The sequence below is a fragment of the Puma concolor genome, chromosome B4 (assembly GCF_028749965.1).
Source record: "Puma concolor isolate L17-30 chromosome B4, mPumCon1.1.hap2, whole genome shotgun sequence".
In the NCBI taxonomy this organism is placed as follows: domain Eukaryota; kingdom Metazoa; phylum Chordata; class Mammalia; order Carnivora; family Felidae; genus Puma; species Puma concolor.
Window position 1 is genome coordinate 12156223 of NC_141673.1, and position 23196 is coordinate 12179418.

General features: G+C 42.9%; 1 protein-coding gene across 27 annotated transcripts in view; it reads left to right on the top strand.

Moving 5' to 3' along the window:
- RBFOX2 (RNA binding fox-1 homolog 2) overlaps window positions 1-23196 on the top strand; it is a 289602-nt gene that overhangs the window by 226994 nt on the left and 39412 nt on the right. For 21 of the 27 annotated variants that reach the window (XR_015253340.1, XM_086712403.1, XM_086712397.1 and 18 more), the window contains one exon: window positions 21469-21615. Coding sequence is in view for 26 of the 27 variants with exons in the window: in XM_086712403.1 (XP_086568529.1) it covers window positions 21469-21615 (147 nt within the window). In the remaining variant the exon portion in view is untranslated. The remainder of the gene's footprint in view (window positions 1-21468; window positions 21616-23196) is intronic. The other 6 variants (XM_086712404.1, XM_086712405.1, XM_086712392.1 and 3 more) reach the window with 1 other exon arrangement.

The window sequence follows — 23196 nt, forward strand, 5'->3', positions numbered from 1 at the left end:
ATTTGTAATTTAATCCCATTGTGGTCACAGAGCATCATAACTTTGTATGATTCAGTTTTTTAAAACTTACTGAGACTTGTGTTATTAAGACAGTCTGTCCTACAGACTGTTTCTAACCAGTTGGCCCTTTTATCAATAAGAAATGTCCCTATTTGTCTCTGCCATTATCTCTTAGGTCTGTTTTGTCTGATACTAATATAATCACTTCAGTTCTCTTACCATTACTATTTGTGTGACAGCTTTTCCCTTCATTTTGTCTCAAACTCTTCGACTCTAAGGTGTGTCTCTTGTAAAAAAAACATACAACTGGATCTCACTTAAACAATCTGAAAATTACTGCCTTTTTTATCAGAGTATTTAGTCTATTTATATTTAAAGTAATTGTTAATATGGGTGGATTTATGTGTGCCATTTAAACTACTTGTTTTATGGCTCATGTCTTTTATTGTTCCTCTGTTCCTTCTTTCCTGATTTCTGTTAAGTAATTAACTGTACCTTTTAAACCCCTTTGTGATTTTTAAATTATTTGTGTTATTTTTATATTTTCTTAGTTCTTGATCAAGGATTACGTCTTCAACTTATAACTGACTGATACACTTGCTTGCTTGCGATTTGTTTGCTTACTTGCAGACGTGCACCCACGTGCTCGTGCGTGTGTGTGTGTGTGTGTGTGTGTGTGTGTGTGTGTGTGTCTGATAAAATATAGCCGCTTCGGTCCTGATATAGCTTCATTCCTCACCATTTTGTGCTGTTATCCTCATATATTTTATACATATGAGTCCAGTTGTATGTTTTTTACAAAAGGCTCACCTTAGATTTAAGAGTTTGAGATAAATGAAGGAAAAAGATGTCCTACTAATAGTAAGCATAAGAGAGCTGAGGTGGTTGGTTATATTAATATCAGACAAAATAGATGAGACAAGAAATATTGGTGGAGACAAATATATATTAGAAATGCAACAAAGGGTGCCTGTGTGGCTCAGTCGGTTGAGCGTTTGACTCATGATTTCGGCTCAGGTCACGATCCCAGGGTTGTGGGATCAACCCCACATTGCTCCGTGCTGAGTGTAGAGCCTCCTTGAGATGTTCTCTGTCACTCTCTCCCTCCGCCCCCTCCCCTGCTCATGCTCTCGCTCTCTCTCTAAAAGAAAAAGAAATGCAGAAATACAGTATTGTAATTATTACTTTAAAGAATTTGTGTTTTCAGAAAGTTACCATTTCTGGTGATCTTCATATTGTCCTATATAGATTCGAGTTATAGTCTGATATCGTTTCCTTTCAGCCCATAGGACGTCTTCTAGTATTTTTTGTAGACTAGGTCTGTTTGAAACAAATTTTCTGTTTTTGTTTATCTGGGAATGTCTCTATTTTGTCTTCAGTTTTGAAGGCTAGTTCTGCTCGCTGTAGAATTCTTGGTTGACCATTTCTCCACCACTCCCCAGCACTTGAAAATCTGTTGTGCCACTGCCTTCCCACCTCTGACAAGAGCCAGCTGATTCTGATGAGAAGTCAGCTGTTAATCCTGTTGTGCCCCTTCCAGTGCTGAATTGTTTTTCTCTTGCTGCTTTCACGATCTTTATTTTATCTTTGGCTTTGAGCAGTTTGGCTCCGATGTGCCTAGGGTGGATCTCTTTGTGTGTTTTTTTTAATTTTTTTTTTAATGTTTGTTTATTTTTGAGAGACAGCATGAGCAGGAGAGGGCAGAGAGAGAAAGAGGGAGATCCAGAATATGAAGTAAGCTCCAGGCTCCGAGCTGTCAGCACAGAGCCCAACGTGGGGCTCGAACTCACGAGCCATGAGATCGTGACCTGAGCTAAAGTCGGACGCTCAACCAACTGAGCCACCCAGGTGCCCCTGGATCTCTTTGTTTTTATCATCCTTGGGATCTTTTGAGGTTTTTGGATCTGTAGATTAAGATTTTCCACCACATTTGGAAGGTTTTTGAGCATAGTTTCTTCAGCTGTGTGTTCTTTCCCTTCTTCCTCTCTTCCTGGGACTTTCACCAACGATATGTTGGGAACTTTTTGTTCACCCACAGGTTTGGGTTCTGGTTTTTTGTTTGTTTTCAAGGTTCTTTAAAATTTTTTAAACATTTATTCATTTTTGAAAGAGACAGAGAGCGAATGGGGCAGAAAGAGAGAGGGAGACACAGAATCCAAAGCAGGCTCTGGCCCCCAAGCTGTCAGTGCAGAGCCCGACGCGGGGCTCGGAACTCATGGACCGCGATATCATGACCTGAGCTGAAGTTGGCCGCTTAACCGACTGAGCCACTCAGGCGCCCCTGTTTGTTTTTAAGTTAAGTCAAAATAGAATCTAAAGTTCTATTCATTTTCCTGCGATCTTTTTTCTTTCTGTTCATTAGATTGGACAATTTGTGTGGAGGCCTCTTTCGGTCCGCTTGTTCTTTGCTCTGCCATGCTGCATCTCAGCTGTTGAGCATCTCAGTGTATTTTTTACTTCAGTTATTGTACTTTCCAGTTCTGCAATCCTCATTTGTGATTTCTGCTTCTCCATAGAGACTGTCATCACATTTCCTTCAGTCCTCTGAATACGTGTGGAACTGCCACTTTGGAGTCATCTGCTAAATCCAACATCCAGGCCCACTAGTTACTGCTTGTTTTCTGGAGTCCGAGCCCCACTTTCCTGTGTCTTTACAGGTCTTGTAATTTTTCAATGAGCTGGACGCGTTAGTAATATATTTCAGCAACTCCGAAGCGTCTTTTACGCTGTTGAAAGGTGTAGGTGTTCTCACGCGTGTGTGTTTTTAAGTAATTTGCCTGAACTTAAACGGTGGAATGTGACTCCTCGGTGGTGTGCAGCCACTGCCGGTTCCGCTTGGCAGTTCTCCCTCCCCTTTTCACCCTTTAGCCTGGCTAGGAGTTGCCCGCGAGTCCCCGTAGCTCGGTGGCCGGCCAGTGATTTGGGCAGAGGTGGTGTTTAAGTGCCTCGTGCTTGTACAGCCTCCACCCTCTGTGGACCATCTGTCTGTGGGTTGGGAGGTGGCTTCAGAGGCCAGCCAGTTCTCAGGGCTGCTCGGCCTGGTCTCTCTGCTGCACTGTCTCGTGTCTCCCCTCCTCACTCCTGTAGCTGCGTGGTCAGCCCCACATGTGAGGAGAGCGTATCCGGCTCCTGTGCGGTTCTGTTTCCAGGATCTCCCCTCCACACCCCTCGCTGCTCCCCCACTCACCTCGATCAGACCACAAGCTCACGCTAGAAGAACTCTGTCCCCTGTTAGATCCCTACCAAACCTGACAGAGCTGTGGGTTTTTACTGCCCCCACCTCCCCACCACCCACTCCCACCGTCGCCCCGAGTGCCCCAAATCGAGTTCACCCCTTCTGGCGCATAGCTACTGGTTTTCACGGCCCCAGCCCTGTACTGATAAAAACTAGTGAAGTTCTCTCCCGCAGAACTGAGGGTTTGGGGTGGTGACCGGGGTGGGGGGAGGGGGCGGGGGGGCAGGTTGGAGTAGCCACAGGCAGGGTCTCTAGCCTCTTGCAGGCGTTACCCTAAGCACTAGCAGTTTTTCAAGAAAAAAAAGAGAGAGCACCAGTGGAGGAGAGGGGCAGAGAGAGAGAGAGAGAAATCTTAACCAGGCTCCAGGCTCAGCGTGGAGCCTGGCTCAGGGCTTGATCCCATGACCTTAGGATCATGACCTGAGCCAGAATCAAGAGTCAGACGCTCAACCAACTGAGCCACCCAGGCACCCCATTTTTCTTCTTCTTCTTCTTTTTTTTTAAGATTTTATTTTATTAAGTAATCTCTGCACCCAGCCTGGAGTTCACATTCACGACCCTGAGATCAAGAGTCTCATGCTGTACCAACTGAGCCAACCCAGGAGCCCCTAACCTCTTCTTTACATAAGAAAAATCTCTATAACTCACCTTTAACCAAAACCTTAAGAAATGTCTGCTCATCTTCTTGGAGCCTTAGGTTCCTTCGGGAAAGTGCAGAATTGACCAACCTGACAATTCTCTACACAGCATTAGCTTCGGCCAACTGAGCCACCCAGGCGCCCCTCAAGAAATTCGTGTGTTTGTTATTCACCTTTGATCGATTTCCAGAATCTGAAATGGCTGTTGGACAGTCTCGTCCCGCTTTCTTACTGTTGTCTTGTTTTGGGGAGAGGAGTTACCGGCCTGTTCACGCTGTCGTGGCCAGCACTGCCCTCGCTGAGTCCTCTCCCGGCAGCTCACAGTTCCTCACCGCACCCCTCCTCACCACTGCCCTGACTCCCACCAGCTCCCGTTGTTTCACAGGCCCGCATTCCAGCTTTTCGACGCCAGTGTTAAGGGCAAGTTCTGTTCCTTAATGCAAACCTATGCGGTTAAGATTTCTGTTTCTCACCCCTGGTGGAAACTATTCACTATATGACTTTGCATTATATCGACTAATTTGAGGTCCTAGAGAAATCCTGAAATAAAGTTAGGAATCCATGTGTAGCGACTGTGAATTGATTGTGCTAAGGAGAAAATGGAAGCTCCTTGAGCCGTTTCTACAGACACGTGTTCTATATGGCACACGTTCTATAACTTTAGGAAGTTACTAACAATAAAATGGGAAATTATTAGGAGGCTCTGGCTGAAGATGCTTCTTACATGTTTGGGTTTTTTTTCCTTTTTTTTTTTTTTTTTCAATTTTTAAATAAAAATTTTTAAAAATAAACATTTTTATTATTACTTTTTTTAATGCTTACTTATTTTTGAGAGAGTGCAAGTTGGGGAGGGGCAGAGTGGGGGCCAAAGGATCCGAAGTGGGCTGTTGCTGACAGGCTGACTGCAGCGAGCCCGACGCGGGGCTTGAACTCATGAACCGCAAGATCATGACCTGAGCCCAAAGTGGGACGCTTAACTGACGGAGCCACCCAGGCACCCCGTGGTTAAGTGTACCTTTAAACGGGAGTGTGAATTCACTGCTCTTAAGCCATTTGCCTTTGGAAGTTGTGAATGTGTGGGTGTTCAGGGGATGCGTGTGGAGAGGGAGAGACTGAGCAGCAGAACAGCGCATCATAAAACTTAGATATGACAACATCCTAGATTATTCTGTTAAACTTGTACTATCTACTCACATGTTTCTTAAAACGGACCTGGTAGTTCCTGGGGCCAATTAAATTCAAAAGGTAGGTAGGAAGCATTGTTATTTAACCACGAACTGATACCTTAAATGTCTGTAGCACTTTGTTGAAAGATTGCTTCCGCAAACAGTATTTTATTGTGGTTCATAAACTAGCCCCTTGTGCGTGTGAGGGTTTTACAGTCGGGGAATTCAGAGTCCGTTCTCCCCCCTCAGCCACTTGGATGCCCCATCTCCCACGGTCCTCACAGCGGGCACCCGTGTATCTCTTCCCATTCAGTCCAGGCGTCCACTCTATTGGGAAGCCTTGGGAAGCCTTGCTTGGTTTTCCTAGGCTAAGCCAAGCGTTTCTTTCATTTAGGCTCACGTCGATTCCTGAGCCGACCGCTTTCCGTGGAACTTACTGTGATGTTTTTTGTTCACTTTCGTCTTCCTAATTAAACTGTAAGGTCTTCAAGTTCATCTTTGCAGTCTCTGACTTATCACAGTGCCTGGCACTTGATAGTTACTCAGTAACCCTTTCTCAGGTTGGGGGGGGGGCGGGTGGTGGTTAAGGGAGATACGGTGTGCCATGGGAGGTCTGAGGAGGGAGACGCTGAGGCTGCTAAGGGCAGGTGGCACTGATCTGGGCCTCGTACTAAGAGTGGTTAGAATTGGAACATGCGCGGGTGATGGTGGGAAGAATTGGGAAAGCCATCTCTCAAAGCAAAGTTAGAGATGGGCAAGATCAAAGTGTCCTTGGATAAAAGCACATGTTTCCATTAGATGAAGCTTTGGGTGTTTGGTGGTTACAGAGGAAAATAAGGTGGGAGAAAAAGTCGCTTGAGTAGAAATTGGGAAGAGTATTTGAATGCCTGGCTGAGAAACATTATCGAAGCAAGGAAGGGGAAGTGAGCAGAACTGTGCTTCTGGAAGACCCATCTGTTGCATATACCAGATGAGGAGAGAAGCAGGGGACGGGTTAGGAGAGTCTTACGAGCCTCTGGACTAGGGGCTCCAGGTGTTATGTAGAGGAGGGGTGAACGGAAGAGAAATTGCCAAGGTAGAATACACAGGATTTGACAGCTGATTGAATGAGTAAAACAAGGAGAGCGGAGTCAAAGATTGTGTCCTTACTGCAAGAACTGTCTCGAATAAACCATTTCACCTCCTAGATTTCAGTTTCCTCATCTACCACGTGAAGCCAGTGTTGCCTACCTGACAGTATTGTATTGAAAAGAAATTAGAAGTGCTTTGGAAATTACTAGTGTAAATAGTTCTTTAATTGCTTTTTTTTTAACATTTTTTAAAATCAGTCATTCTTTGATGTCCTTGATTTGTGCTTTTTATTATCGTGAGCTGCGTTTATGTTGAATAGTTCCATCTTGGTGTCAAGAACCAAAAAAAAAAAAAAAAAAGATTTCCAAGAAAATGAGAAACAAGCAATGGAATGTGGAATTTTATTTCTAAAATGTACTTCAGACGTTGATTTTCACATTGGGCTAGAAGCTTTTTGTGCCCTTAAGACAAGAGCCTGTTTTGACAGTCACTAGGTCCCATGCCGTGCATTAGCAAAGAGATAGCGGTCAGGGGTCCCTCCTGGGGCTGCAGAGGCCTGATTACCCCCGCGCCTGCCTGCAGAGAAGAAAGGACCTCAGTTGCTGTCCATTTAGATACTCTCCCAAATGCTGGCAGGCACGAATAGCCGAAGTATTTGAAGGAGACAAGCTTTGATGAGGAATCCACAGATGAGGTTTGAATTTGTATATGGACTCTACCTAGCTAGTGGGTCGTCCTCTCCTTGAGGGCAGGAGTTACTACAAGCTCTCCTCTTATTATTCCCATTGGCATATAATGGATGTTTCATAAGTGTTTTTGTGTGGGGGGCAAAAAAAGCTTATAGAGGCAGTTCAGCATCCGTGCCCGGTTAGTAGGAAATGTTAGTGACATCATTTGAGGTATTTAAACAGCTGCTGATGGCTCTGGGGCAGAGATGTGAAGGCGCAGCGGAGGGGCCTGCCTTTACGCTGTCGCCCATAGGCCCTGCAGCCCTCCTCGGTGGTGAGCCTTGGAGCACACCCGAATTACAGGTAACTAGGACTCCGTGCTTCGCATCACCCCGTTTCTTCGCTTTGTTGCACACCCTTTCTCTGGAGTTGAAGCCAGATTTTCTCTCACCGCTCTCCTATCAGGAGATCAGTCTCCCCATCCTCCACGGAATTAACCACGGACCCCCGTACTTGCAGGTGCCCTGGGGAGGGGTGTCCCGCTACCACATAGCCGAGAAGTGGTAGCCCTTAACGTGGGTCCGTTGGCCCAGATGAGGATTTCTGGAACATAATGGGAAGAATGGGGCCTAGATCTTTGTCTCACGTTGTGCGTCGTGGGGCCATGTTACCCTCAGCCTGCAGCGTAGGCATCATCATTAGCACGATCTGTTTCCGAGCTAGAGTTAGAAGGCCTGGGACTGAGGAATTTATTCACCCGGCTGTCCACTCTTCCAGGGGAGGCCCTGATGTGGAGCCGACACGAACCATCCACACTTGTCAGTTTAGCAGAGTGGGGGTGCCTGTGAGCCGCTGGGCGGTGGCAGAGCTGGGTCCACGAGCGCACTGCAGGCTGGCGTGACGATGCAGGAGTTGCAACAGAAAACCACACTCAGAGCCAGGCGTGGATACTCTCCGGCAGAGAAAATTGCCCTTTGGGCCATGACGCCCAAGACACCTTTCAGCACGTTGTTACTGTTGTTAGCCTTGTGATCCATTCATTCATTTGCTATCCTCCCACCCCCCCCCCCCACCAGCAACTAGAACTACACAGAGTTGGGGATGGTGATTCTTGAACGCAGACCGTTACAGCTAGCTGGTGACAGAGCCAGAACTCAGGAAATCTGCTTTCAGTCAAATGCTTTTTTTCTGCTTCCCCATGCAAATTACAAAAAATAAAGGGTGTCCACAGGGATGGTCTTGTTAGCTTCCACTCATTCTTTGACCTTAAGCCTAAGAACTCCAACTAGAACATACAGATTTCTTTCATTCTAAAATGTACATTAAAATATTAAACATTCAGTTAAGGATCAAGGTTTTAATTGAGGTGATCTGTGTGTTCACTGTTTTATGTTATATACAAAATTTTTCTGTAGTTCTTACTCCCGGTTTAAAAACAATAAGTGACTTGTTGTGGTTTTTATTTCACAGGGTGATATCAGTTTATGATGATATTACATGTACAGATGATGCCTTTTGTAATTCCTTTTTTATAGCACTTTGACCCACTGAGAAAAAGGAACTAGATATTTTCTAAAGAAAATTGAATTACTAGTTAACTGGAAAAAAAAAGAAAAAAAAAGCTTTGCTTATATTTAAATGACCAAACAGCACTAGATTCTCAGAATTTGGGTTGTCACAGCAGTATTCTTTTTCTTTTATATTTTTTATAATGTTTTATTTATTTTTGAGAGAGAGAGAGACAGAGGACAAGTGGAGGAGGGGCAGAGAGAGGGGTGGGAGGGAGACACAGAATCCAAAGCAGGCTCCAGGCTCTGAGCTGTCAGCACAGAGCCCAATGCAGGGCTTGAGTGTTGAACTCACAGACCATGAGATCATGACCTGAGCTGAAGTTGGATGCTTAACTGATTAAGCCACCCAGGTGGCTTAATGCCCCTTAAGCATTTCTTTTTAAAATAACTAAATCCAAAAGTAATTTTTCTTGAGTAGGGAATTGCTCTACACAGATGCAATTTCAGTTTTCCGTGCCTTAAGAAATTGTGTTTGGTGGTGGCATTAGATAAAATAATTTTGTATTCAACATATGATAAATGGTCCTACTAGCATGTTCGTTTAGCACTGTGAAATACTCGGATTTTCAGTAAATAAGCATATGGGCCAAGATTTCACTTTTTGGAAAAATATTAAATCATGTTAGGGCATTTTTACTCTTTAAGAAGGAATTCGTATGATCTAATTCCACCCAGTTTTAACCTATCACATACTCCATTATAAATATGTATAAAAATGCTTTAAATGCTAACAAACCTTGGGGCACCTGGGTGGCTCAGTCAGTTGAGTGTCTGTCTCTCGACTTTAGCTCAGGTCATGATCTCACTCATGGTTCATGGTTTTGAGCCCCACGTCAGGCTCTGTGCTGATAGCGCGGAGCCTGCTTGGGATTCTCTCCTCCTCTCTCTCTGCTCCTCCCCTGCTTGCTCTCTCTCTCTCTCTCTCTCAAAAGATAAATAAAGTAAAAAAAAAAAAAAATTGCTAAAGGTGGGTCAACATGGGTTGTAGGCAGGGTAAAATGACATGATGAAAAGTGACCCAGGGCACCTGGGTGGCTCAGTCGGTTAAGCAACTGACTTCGCCTCAGGTCATGATCTCATGGTTTGTGGGTTCGAGCCCTGCATCGGGCTCTGTGCTGACAGCTCAGAGCCTGGAGCCTGCTTCAGATTCTGTGTCTCCCTCTCTCTCTGCCCTTCCCCCACCTGTGCTCAGTCTCTGTCTCTGTCTCTCGCTCTCTCAAAAATAAATACAATGTAAAAAAAAAAAAAAAAAGAAAAGTAACCCAACCCACTTTCTACAATATTATAAGGAAAAAAAACAAAAAAGTATTTAAAGCTGTTTTAAAAAACATCTTTTTATTATATGATATTGTGGTTGTGGTGAGGGAGCGTGCTCGAGCCCTGGAAATCAGATTGAGTTTAGCTACCAGCTCCCTCCATTTGCTAAATGTGTAACCATCGGAAAATTATTACTCTAATGCTCATTTTCCTCATCTGTAAAAATGGTGATGATCGTTCCTACCGGTTGGGTTATTTTTTGCCTTAAATGAGAAAATGAATAGCAGGTACTTAGGATAACGCCTGGCACATAGTAAGTGTGCAAAAAAGCATTAGCTACAATGCTATTTTTGTATAATTATTTCAGAGAAGGCATTCTAGGCAACCTCGATTTATAAAATGATACAAGGGCACCTGGGCGGCTCAGTGGGTTGAGCATTTGGCTCCTGGTTTCAACTCAGATCATGCTCTCATTGACCGTTCCGAGGTTCAAGCCCTGCTTCAGGCTCTGCACTGACAGCATGGGAGCTGCTTAGGATTTTCTCTCCCTCTCTCTCTGCCCCTCCCCCTGTTAACAGAAATAAATAAACTTAAAAAAAAGATACAAATTAATAGGCCATCCAATTCTCTTCTCTGTTACTCCATTTTCTTCCTTCACCTGCATGGGAGCTACTGCTCTAAGAGCCATCCTGATAAAAGCAGTATTTTCCTAAGTGAATTTTGTAGTCTGCTTTAGAAAAATAAATGAATGAATTGCATGTGTAACATGTTTCAGGAGAAAGGTGAGTTCTCTCTTCAGAATTCACAGGAAACTTGTTGACTTTGTTTAATCTAGTATTTCCCATATTTATTTGACCATGAAAGCCATTTTCTACAACATACCAGGTAATATCCTGTAGAACTAACTTATACCCACTGTGAAATATTGCTCTATGATTTTTTTAAAAAATTTTAAATGCTTATTTATTTATTTTGAGACGGAGAGCTAGAGAGCGAGCAGGGGAGAGGCAGAGAGAGAGGGAGACAGAGAATCCCAAGCAGGGTCTGCATTGTCAGTTTAGAGCCCAATACAGGTTTCAAACTCAAGACGAACTGTGAGACCATGACCTGAGCCAAAATCAAAAGTTGGATGCTTAGCCAACTGAGCCACCCAGGCTCTCCTTGCTCTATGAGTTTTGAAACACACACACACACACACACACACACACACACACACACACACACACCCTTTAGATGTGCCTAAAGCTACTTTGGGAATGATCTTTCCATTAGATTTTCTTGGGTATAAAATACATCACAGTCTTAGTTCATACAAATTTGAATCATTCAACTTTGAAATAATGCAATGTAGAAAAATTAATGAAATTTCACTTTTGTGTAAATTTTTAACTGTTATAACCAAATTTAAAATTACACAGGTCTTATTGGCTTTATTCAGTGATTCATGAGTTGGGTTGCATCCAATCTAAGCAGATAGAAAGGCGCTCAGAAGAGCTGTACAAGGCAAGAGATTTGATAGGCAGAAGGAGCAGGAACAAGGAAGTTGGACTGGGCATTTGCTGATTGGTTAAAGCAAGGTTGCTTTCCTTATTTGGAAAGTAGGGGAGTCTTGGAGCCAAGTCAGGTACGTTGTGCTGATTGGTTGACCTAGGCCTTCCTTTTCTGGGAGAGCCCAGCAAAGCAATGTAGTTCACTTTTGGTTTGCTCAACTGGGGCCTGTTGGCATGAGTGACTCCCTCTTGGACACAGTCTGGTTCCTTTAACAGAACCAATGTGAATACTCTCACATAACTAATAATTATATTCATAATTCTTGTTCATAATTGCCTCATTTCAAAGCTGTGTGAATTATATGGCAATTCACAAGACAGCTCTGCTTTTAGCAATTAATAGAAAGATCTACTGTCCTTGGATAAGTTTAGTCTGGAATTCTGCTGTTTTTAGAACCTTGTCCCTTGCACCATGTGTGACCGACTTTATAATCAATATTGTGAAAATATCTCATTCATCCTATGAAGAGGATCCACTTAAACCCTAACTGAAGACCAGCCCCCACCCAAAAGAAATTGGACCCAACTAGGAATCCTCCTTTTGTTCTCAAAACGATGAGATCTTCAGGGAAAATGCGCAGGGGATGGCACTTTATGTGGCTTACCTTTTGTGAGTAACTTACAAATGTAAGTTAAAACTGTTTCTAATTTGGGAGTAGGTAATCGTAATATCAGATTAGGTGTTTTTTTTTTTTCCTTTGCCATGGCGATAGTTTGAAAAATGAATGGACTTTTCAGCCCATTTCTGATGTTTAGAAGTTGTCCAACCCACCTGTTGAATACAGACACAAGTACCTACCTACATTTATGTCTTCGTACAGTCCTTAAACCAACTAGACATTCTTGGTGTTTTAATATTCTTCAGGGTTTAGGATCTGACATCTCCAAATACCTTTTCCCTTCTTTTTGACTTCTTATTTTGAAATAAACGTAGTAAAGTGGCGAAAATAGCGCAAAAAATTTCTGGATGTCCTTCATCTAACTTCTCCTAGTGTCGACACCTTACACAGATACACTATAGTTTTCGGGGCACCTGGGGGGCTCAGTTGGTTAAGAATCTGAGTCTCAGTCTCAGCTCCGGTCTTGATGTCCGGGTCATGGGGTCAAGTCCCTTACTGGGTTCTGCGCTGGGCAGGAAGCCTACTTTAGAAAAAAAAAAAAAAAAAAAAAAAAAGGTACAGTACAGTCTTCCAGACCAGGCAGTGAGAAGTGTTGGTACAGTAATGTTAAGGCAAAACAGAGTCCTTACTTCAATTTTACCAGTTTTTCCACTAACGTTCCTTTTTTCTGTCCTAAATCCAGTTTGGGATCCCACACTGCTGTTAGTTGTCATGTCTCCTTATCCCCAAATCTTTTAATCATCTTCAACTTACATCTGAAGTAGTTCCAGGCTCTGGAGAACAGGGAAAGGAAAACACTGTGTATTTACACACTTGCCGTTAGCTGATAACCATGTCTCATTTTCGAGGTCTCTGCTTTCTCTCCTGCAGCCTTTCGTGTGTGCGTTGGCTAAGGGCTGTAATGCAGGCTCTTCTTCTTGAGATACAAAGGTTATTTTGAAAGCAAAGCAATATTTGCCAAAATATTTTATACGTGTCAGCTCAAAACACACATAAGCTGGGTTGCATAGACACAGAACACTGTGTGGTAGTTTCATGTTACTTTTGAAAACCTCCATCTAATTTGGGGTCCTCCAAAAATGGTTTTTGTGTCTGTGTGATTTTAGGGTTATAAACCAATAAGAACAGGAGAATTACAGGAACGGGGGAATTAATAATTTTGGAAGCTAGAAAGCAGATGTCCCAATTAGCGACTAACGTAGCAGACCCACGTGAACTTACTTCTAAGCCAGTTGTTCCATTTACGCCACAGAAATTTCACAGGAGTTTCCGAAACTGACAGCTCTGGTTGGAAGACTGGGCGACTCTTGCCTGGACTGCCTGCCTGACCTAGTCAAGAGGAAAGACGTAACGATGTACATGTCCGGGATTTCCCTAGCAAATTGCTTGCCTAACTGAACTAGAATGAATCAAAGTCCTCAGGCCCCTGCACCCCAGTCATTCAGAACTACTGGCTTTCTAGCTACCTTCCCCCACTCAGTTCTTAATTGTGAGCAGACAACCCAAGATAGCTGGATTCCTGAGGGAAGCCTACAGCGTGCAAAACAGAACGAAAAGAATCAAAAAAGAAATTGGGAATAAGAGGAACCTTTTTCTAATCCAAAACAATAACCTGTAGCCTCGGAGAGATGAAGAGAAGATACCACCATCTGCTAAACCAAGAGTGAAGTTTAAAAGGGGTGGAGAGTGGGGGATTCAGAGAAGAGCCCTTGAAATTAAAAACATGGCAACAAAATGAAAAAAATCTTTGTTGGAGGGCTGGAAGATGAGATTGAAGAAGCAGAGGTCTACCGTTACAGTCTTAATCCACAATTACAAAATCTAAAAATGTTCTGAAAATCAGGTGATTTTCCGTAAATTGGCAGAACTCACAACCTGCATATATCTTTGTCCCACTTATATGAATGCACATAAAGGAATATCCCTGTCCCAAATCTCACTGAGTTGTATTATGGTTTATACACCCATTACCTTTCTAAAATCCTAAAACTTCTGAATTCTGATATGCCTTGGCCCCAGAGTTTTCAGATAAGGAATTAAAGACCTATATCCCAGAAAATAGAAGCTAAAGGCAGAGAGAGAGAAAATAAAAGAAAGCGATAAGAAAATTAAGAGGACCATCCAAAATATCCAGTGTCTAATAATGCAAGTTCCAGAAAGACAACATGTATAGGGTTGGAGTCATCGATAATTAAAGAAAACTTCTCGGGACTGAAGGACATTAATTTCCAACTTAAAAAAGACCACAGAATTACCAGCCAAATAGACTAAAATAAACCCACATTAAGCTTTCCATCTTTCTCCTATGTTCATCTGTTTCTTAAATTCCACGTATGAGTGAAATCGTATGGTATTTGTCTTTCTCTGACTTATTTCAGTTAGCATAATACACTCTAGTTCCATCTGTGTCATTACAAATGGTAAGATTTCATTCTTTTTCATCACTAAGTAGTATTCCATTGTGTGTATGTGTATGTGTGTGTGTACGTGTGTACACATTACATCTTTTTTATTCCTTCATTGGTCGATGGACATTTGGGCTCTTTCCATAATTTAGCTATTGTTGATAGCGCTGCTGTAAACATTGGGGTGCATGTGCCCCTTCAAATCAGTATTTTTGTGTATTTTTGGTATCCCTTGGATAAAGACCTAATAGTGCAATTGTTGGGTTATAGGGTAGTTCTATTTTTAACTTGCCGAAGAAACTCTACACTGTTTTCCAGAGTAGCTGTGCCAGTTTGCATTCCCACCAACAGTGTAAGAGGGTTCCCCTTTCCCCACAGCTTCACCAACATCTGTTGTTTCCTGAGTTATTAATTTTAGCCATTCTGACTATCTCATTGTGGTGTTGATTTGTATTTTCCTGATGATGAGCAATGTTGAGCATTTTTTCATGTGTCTGTTAGCCCCATCTGTATGTCTTCTTTGAGGAAATGTCTGTTCATGTCTTCTGCCCATGTCTTTTTTTTTTTTTAACTTTTTTTTAATGTTTATTTATTTTTGAGAGAGGCAGAGACAGAATGTGAGTGGGTTAGGGGCAGAGAGAGAGGGAGACACAACCCGAAGCAGGCTCCAGGCTCCGAGCCATCAGCACAGAGCCCAATGCAGGGCTCGAACTCACAGAGCTGTGAGATCATGACCTGAGCTGAAGTCAGATGCTTAACCGACTGAGCCACCCAGGCACCCCTCTTCTGCCCATGTCTTAACTGGATTATTTTTTGGGGTGTTAAGTTTGACAAGTTCTCTATAGATTTTTGGATACTATCCCTTTATCCAACATTCATAGGGGAAGGGAAGGAAAAATAAGATAACAGAGAGGGAGGCAAACCATAAGAGACTCTTAACTACAGAGAACGAACGAGGGTTGCTGGAGGGGAGGTTGGCAGGAGATGGGCTAAATGGGTGATAGGCATTAAGGAGGGCACCAGTTGGGATGAACACTGGGTTTTATGTGTAAGTTGTGAATCTCACTGGGTTCTACTCCTGAAACCAGTACTACACTATATGGTAACTAATGTGAATTTAAGTAAAATCTTGGGAAAAATAAATAAGCAGTCAATCAATCAGTCAACCAACCAGCCAACCAACCCACCCACCCACCTTAAAGCATACCACTATGAAATTTTAGAACACTAGACACACTGGACAGGCTCCAAACCAGAGAGAATGGGGAGAAAGAACACCTTCGGATTTCTGAACAGCAGCACTGGAAACTACACAACAGTTGAGAGTTGCCTTCAGAGTTCTAAAGGAATTTTTTTCAACCTCCAATTCTATACCCAGTCAAACTATCATTAAAATGGGTTGATTCAGTAGATGTTCTCAGACATGAATCAGATTCTCAAGAAATTTACTGTGCTGAATTAAGTTTTCTCTTTTCCTCTGCCTCCCTGTCAGCCTCACATAGGCAAAAATAAGAAATGAAGTCCTCTCAGAAAACAAAAGGAAAAATAAATTTTGAAGAAAATGGGTAATCCATAAATTTTATTCCTGAATTAATCAAAACCTTCCTTACTATCTTGGATTACATGTTAAGTGTTATTCCGATAGAGACTTGGGCAGTAATACTTCATCTTGTATTGCCCACAACTCTCTTCCAGGCCATACCAGCACATTTGTTCACAGTGTATAGTAAGATTTATTTCCATTGTTTCATAGAGAAGTCAGAAAATCTGTTTCGCAGTTACAAGAACTTGAAAAGTGTGAGTTCATCAAACCGAAACGTTTTTAGTTCTCATTTCTAGATTGCGGCTGTGAGATTTAAAAATCTCACTCACTCTTCGGTATAAAAAGCCCTGTGCTCCTGTGTGGTATATACAGACAGCCAGACCCCACTGGGGCAGCTGGGTTGTTTAAAGAGTAGATATGTAGACGGTAGTCCCAGGAGGGTGCCAGCAGTGCTGCTGCCAGCCCTCGCTGTGAACTCTCAGGGCATAGACTCTAGCCCCTTCTGTTTTCATCCTCTGCCCGGTGAATAAATTAGGTCAGAAAATGACCACAGAAGGGAAGAACAGAACCTTGGGAGGTTGGTTGTACAGTCAAGAGAGCTGCTCAGTAGCTAACAGTAGAAAATAAAGCAAACTGGGGCACCTGGGTGGCTCAGTCGGTGAAGCGTCCGACTTCGGCTCAGGTCACGATCTCGCGGTCCGTGAGTTCGAGCCCCGCGTCGGGCTCTGGGCTGATGGCTCAGAGCCTGGAGCCTGCTTCCGATTCTGTGTCTCCTTCTCTGTCTGTCCCTCCGCCATTCATGCTCTGTCTATCTCTGTCTCAAAAATAAATAAACGTTAAAAAATTTTTTTTTTTTTTTAAATAAAGCAAACTAATGGTGTACACTGAGGTTTTTCTCAGAGCAGTTCAGTTGTCCACTTTTCACAAAGATACAGCCTAAAAAGTGTCACTTTTTCTCTCTGATTTGTCTGTTTCAACAATTAGTAGTTGATACTGAGGTAACTTAATGTTGAGGATGTCAAATGGGAAGTATCTGGCTTAATTACATTCAATGTACATTTCCTACTCCTCTGTCCACTGTATACAGAAATCTGCTTTTCAGCCCCTTTGAGTATCAGTTTGGTAGTGTGCCTTTGCAGGTTTTCTTTCCTCTTGCCTTTACTCCCTTCGTGGGCTGACCTGCTTCTCTTCCCTCAAGATCGAGAATACGTGTCACTCTTGTATGGCTTTCCCTGTCCCTTACCCTCCTGCCTGCCTGTAGCCCCGAGGAAGTCTTGCTCCTCCAGGTGAGGGCGCTGAGAAAGAGAGTGGGGTCCACAAGTGCTCTCCCTTCTAATGAGAAGAAGAGTGCAGGTGTCGTGCTGGCCAGGATGATACTTAGTACGTGAAAGTCCGCCACCTAGTTCTCAGTTCCTGCTCTGCCACTTAATGTGTGACCTTGGGCACCTACTTAATCTATCTGTGCCTTACTTTCTGCCTCTGTCAATTGGGATAATAATAGTGCCTGCTGCATAGATTATTGTGAGGATTAGAAAAGACAGTACATGACATAGTAGTGAAGAGCATGTACTCGGGGGCCAACCTCCCTGTGTTTGAATCCCTAATCCACTGCTTAGGCGGTCTTTGTGTTTCTCAGATTCCTCATCTGAAAAGTGGGGTAAAAAAACGGCACCACCCAAAAAAATGCTTGGGTGGCTCAGTCAGTTGAGCACCTGACTTGATTTCAGCTCAGGTCATGATCCCAGGGCTGTGGGATCAAGCCCCATGAGAGAAGATTTTCTCTCTCTCTCTCTCTCTCTCTCTCTCTCTCTCTCTCTCTCTCCCCCCCTTCCTCTCCCTCCCTCCCTCCCCTCCCCCCCCCCCACTTGCACTCTTCCAGTCTCTCTCTCAAATTAAAAAAAAAAAAAAAGGACCTCCTACATTCTCATGTTTACAAAAATGCCATGTTAGGGTTGTTGCAAGCATTGCATGAATTAAAATACATAAAATGTAGGCCAGTGTCTGGCAAATAGTAAACACTATGTAAGTATTAACTATTGTTAAAAGGCTTACGGAAGAGTCTATCCTATAGTATGCACTCAAGAAATAGTTGCTATTTAACAAGGAGTTCCCATTTTTCAACAAAGTTCTGTAAGTGGAAAGCAGATTTAACGAGAAGAAAGCAAATTAAAGCCACCATATAATGCCACTGCCTTCCACCAGGATAGTTACAATGAAAAGGGCGATACTAAGCACAACTAGAATTTTTGCAGCTATCCACAGTTAGTATAAGTTAGTACAGCCACTTGGGAAAACGTGTGTTAAGGCTGAATTTACACGTGTCCTTAACCCAGCAAATCCTGGATGCATATGCACCCAACAGAAATGGCTGTTTGTGCGCACCAAAAGACAAGAATGTCGCAAGAATATTCATAGGAACATTATCCTTAATAGCCAAAAACTGGAAGCAGCTCGAATAAGTCCTGTATGTTTATAAAATAGATGAATAGATGAATTACAATAATGTGTGTATGTGTATTACACAGAATAAACGAAGGCAAACAAAAGAGTACATGCTGTGTAGTTCCTTTTCTTTCTTCCTTCTTTTCTTTCTTTTCTTTTCTCTTCTTTTGTCTTTTCTTTTGTCTTTTCCTTTCCTTTCCTTTCCTTTCCTTTCCTTTCCTTTCCTTTCCTTTCCTTTCCTCTTTTTTTCTTTTCTTTCCTTTCCTCTTTTCTTTTTCCTTTCCTTTCCTTTCCTTTCCTTTCCTTTCCTTTCCTTTCTTTTCCTTTCCTTTCCCTTCCTTTCCTCTCCTCTTTTTTTTTTCTTTCGTTTTCTTTTCTTTTTTTTTTATTTTTTTTAAATTTTTTTTTTCAACGTTTTTTTTTTATTTATTTTTTTTGGGACAGAGAGAGACAGAGCATGAACGGGGGAGGGGCAGAGAGAGAGGGAGACACAGAATCGGAAACAGGCTCCAGGCTCTGAGCCATCAGCCCAGAGCCTGACGCGGGGCTCGAACTCACGGACCGCGAGATCGTGACCTGGCTGAAGTCGGACGCTTAACCGACTGCGCCACCCAGGCGCCCCCGTTTTCTTTTCTTTCTTATCTTTCACAGCCAAACTAATCTATGGAGTTAGAAGTCAGGGCAGTGAGTCCCTTCACAAGGGGACAGTGACTGGAATGCTCCTGGTGTTCTGTTGGCTTGATCTGGTTTGATGGTTACATGGGTGTATATTCTTTGTGAAATTTCATTCATGCTTATGATTTGTGCATTTGTATCTATGTATGTTAAACTTCAGTTTTAAAATTTATATTAAATCAGAAGACTTAAGAATTTTGGAAATGTTAATTTCTCAACTTGCCAAATGTCCCTGAAATTAAAGACTTTATATTTTTTTAAAATGTGGATATGAGGGGCGCCTGGGTGGCGCAGTCGGTTAAGCGTCCGGCTTCAGCCAGGTCACGATCTCGCGGTCCGTTGAGTTCGAGCCCCGCGTCAGGCTCTGGGCTGATGGCTCGGAGCCTGGAGCCTGTTACCGATTCTGTGTCTCCCTCTCTCTCTGCCCCTCCCCCATTCATGCTCTGTCTCTCTCTGTCCCAAAAATAAATAAAAAACGTTGAAAAGAAAAAAAAAATTTAAAATGTGGATATGAACTGCAAGGCCAGAAAATTATCCAGTCTGACCTCTAATCTTCTTCTTAAATTGTGTCTTCAAGGCTGTAAAAACTTTAAGTAACAAATAAATACCTTGGGCAACATACTTTGAAATAATCATTCATTTTCATTTCGTCTGCCACCTCACATATATATTACAGATTACCTGGATTACATGTAGATGTTATATATAAAACTTTGGTTTGGAGCTAGAGTCCATCTTTTCAGCTTTTATCAAAGTGAAACACTGACACCCTGCAGATAAGATCTGGTGGTTTTAAAGTTTGATTGAAGGGGCACCAGGGTGTCTCAGTCGGTTAAGCATCCAACTTCAGCTCAGGTCACGATCTCGCAGTACGTGAGCTCAAGCCCCATGTCGGGCTCTGTGCTGACGCTCAGAGCCTGGAGCCTGCTTTGGATTCTGTGTCTCCCTCTCTGTCTGCCCTTCCCCCACTCGTGCTTTGTCTCTCTCGCTCTCTCAAAAATAAATAAACATTAAAAAAAGTTTTAAGTTTGATTGAAGACATAGTTTTATGGGCTCCAGCTGTGAGATGTAAGAGGCAAGTCTGAAGGTGCTTGAATGAGCATTAGTCGTAATTGATGCTCATGCTTATTGCTTTGGTGTCTGTGATGCCGTTTTAGCAACTTAGTGAATTTCATCTTTGAAATGGAATTTGTTTTGTTTAGTCTGCATTGTGCCCAGATTGGTGATTGAAAACCTTACACTTTCGCAGAACATTGCTTCATGGCTCTTCCCTTTTCTGCTATTTTTATATCACATGAATCATTGCACATTTAAGCCATCTGCAAGGCCTGAATGGAATGAGATAAAAGCTGCCATCACTTAGATTGACAGTCGAAAAGCTGGCATTTATTCCACGTTTATTCCTGATTATCTTTTATATTTTAAAGTCTCGAACTTCATTTCAAGTTGGTTGGTAATGTCTCTGAGCCAAAAGTATCTGTGATTCACAGTTTCTTTTACTTGAACATTGGGTCAAAGGGAGGGGATCTGTTCTGCGTCACTCAGAAGAATCTGTTAGGGACTCAGTTGTAACTCACTTGAGATAATAAGAACAGCGAGTTCCACTCTTGTTTTAAAAGTATGTTGGTTTCATCAGCGCAGCGAGCCCTCCAGTTTGGCAGGCACTTCATAGGGAATAGTAAAAACACAAGGTTCCTAAATTGCCAGATGAATACTTCAGAATAAATGTGTTTTGAATACCTAGAATGTATCACACCCGTTAGATAATGGTCAAAAGTATTTCTCAGCATAGCCACTTTTTCAAGGATTTATCGGGGGAAAAATGTCTGGGGTGTTGCTTTAAAAGAGATTGAGGATTAAAAGTGCACACCACGCTTGTACACACTGACCTGGCGCTTACCCGCGTCTAGTAGGTTACGCAGGGCCCGCAAAGCCTGTCCCGGCAGATTTTGTATAGTGGGGCTTTGCTCTGGGCTGCAGGAGCTTGGGGTCCCTGTGCTGACGTCAGCTGGAATCACATGGATTAGGAGGAGCGTGTGGATTAGGTTCCTTCAGGTTGAAACCAAATGCCCACTGTCATTAGGTGTCTCCTCTTTGTGAATATTATGATACTTTGGTGACCCGGTAGTCATAAACTCTGGAACTCATAGAGGGAACGAAACATGAAAATACTCCCCTATTTCCTGAAATGATAGACCAAAACGCAGTGATCACCTCAGCTAAGTATAATAGACTCTTCATTTTCAAAATGGAAAGATTTCAGACATGGAAAACTCTACTAAGAATCGAAGACTAATGGTACGGTTTTTATGTCTTTCCTACCTAATGGATCTCCATGTGATCTTGGGCATTAGTATTTAGTATTTCTGTTTAGCATTTTGGTTTTCTCCCATTTCACTAATGTACTGTAAATACTCAAAAGACCTAAATTTTCTTTGTAAACTATAGCAGTTTGAACACAGGTAACATTTTGATTTGGTTTTTTTCCCCTCTGAAGGGACAACTTGTAATTTTTGCTTAAAGATTGTTTGAGAACAACCGGGGCTGGGAATGTTCGTTATTTTACACAATTCTTGCGAAGTAATCGTATTTCTTTTCCACTCAACGTTGTCTGTTTCTTTGCTTAGCAGACAGAAGGGGGCGCACAGACAGACGGCCAGCAGTCACAGACACAAAGTAGTGAGAACTCAGAGAGCAAATCTACCCCGAAACGGCTGCATGTCTCTAATATTCCCTTCCGCTTCCGGGACCCTGACCTCCGACAGATGTTTGGGGTAAGTCTCTGAAGTCCCTTTGTGGGTTTAGCAATGACAATTTAATGTGATCCGCCAGGCGTGTTATAAGTCATCAGGACCTTAGGATAAGACTGCAGACAGATTGAGGTAAATCAGTGTTTCCATCAGTCTTCAGGAACTTCCGTCACCTAGTGCCATCACTCCTGTCATCCTAGACAATGGCTGTGCAGGTTCTCACATACACAAGGCGACCATGCAACCCGGTTTGCCTGGGACCAAGGGGTTTTGTGGGACATGAGCCATTCAGTATTAAAATCAGGAAAGAGACAGGAATCCTTACCTTTCAGAGTGTTACGAGCTCAACGACTTAATGTTTGGGAAGCAGAAAGTACCTATGTTTTGCTTTTACTTCCTTGCTCATAACTCAACAGCATCAAGACCAATGTCTAAAAATCAGGAGTAGGGGGTTAGTTTGCTCCCTCTGACGTGTTCTTCCAGCCACTCGCTTCCTCCCGGAATCGCCATCATGAAGACAAAGTAGAATAGCAAAGATTTCAGTTGTTGGAAAGTGAATGGCTGCTGGAAATCTTCGGGTTTTTTCTGGGCTCATGTGTTGTTGCCTGCTTTAATTCGAGCAGGCTCTTAACTTGACATAGGAGTGAGAGATCATGGTTTAAAAAAAACCTTTGCTGTTGTAGCTGCACGGTGCTTTGGCAGAAAAGCAGGTGCCCCGCTTGAAGTCTCGGCTGTGGCCTCTTCGTGGTGACAAGACCCTGGAGCACAGTTTTGTCACTGACTGCTGAGTACCTGGAGTATTTTCTACACCGAAGCCAAGGCCAGCGTTGAGATTTAATAACGTTCTTGAAGTACTTGACGAACCTTTTTAGAGAAAATGGTAGCCAGCTGTTCATCTCCACAGAAAAGAGAGCAACAGATACCATAAAGGGCAGCGTAAAGAATTTAGGTTATATTTAAGAGGAAGTTTCCCAGGAGTATGAGTTCTCTAGTGGACTCTACTGAAGGTTCTCTACTGAACAGAAATAATACGGAATCCTAGTCTCTGGAGATCGGTGAAAATGGAGTATATTCTCATGTGCTGCAAGCGTGTTTTCTCTGGAGTCAGAAAAATTGTATGCGTTAAAGGGCTGCCTAGGCCGGTTATCAGTGATTTCTTGAGATGTGTTATCCTATACGGCTGCTAGGTGCACGCACAAAAACTTCTCCTTGCAAGGGACACCTGCTAGGGTTGCTCGGTCTTCCCCTGCCTGGTTAACAGCTCTGTCTCGGGAGGACAGCACTGGTGAAGAGCAGGGACTCCATGCTCCATTTTCTTAGCTCTGCAGACTTGACGAATGGCTTCCCTCAGCCTTGTTTTCCTTAACCATTAAAGGAAGGCAGCCCTCGCCAGCAGGATGATATAAGGACGCATTAGAAAATGTGAAAGGAAGCAAACTCTAAAACACCACTCAAATCTTAGTTTTTTGGATAGTCCTAGAAGTAAAATTAAATACCCTCCTACCCAAAATAAGACAGTTTCCTCTTTCCTTTATTTCCCTAATGTTCTATTAAGCGATGAAACTGGAATCGAGCCCAGAAGTCTTACTCTAGAAAACTTGGGCT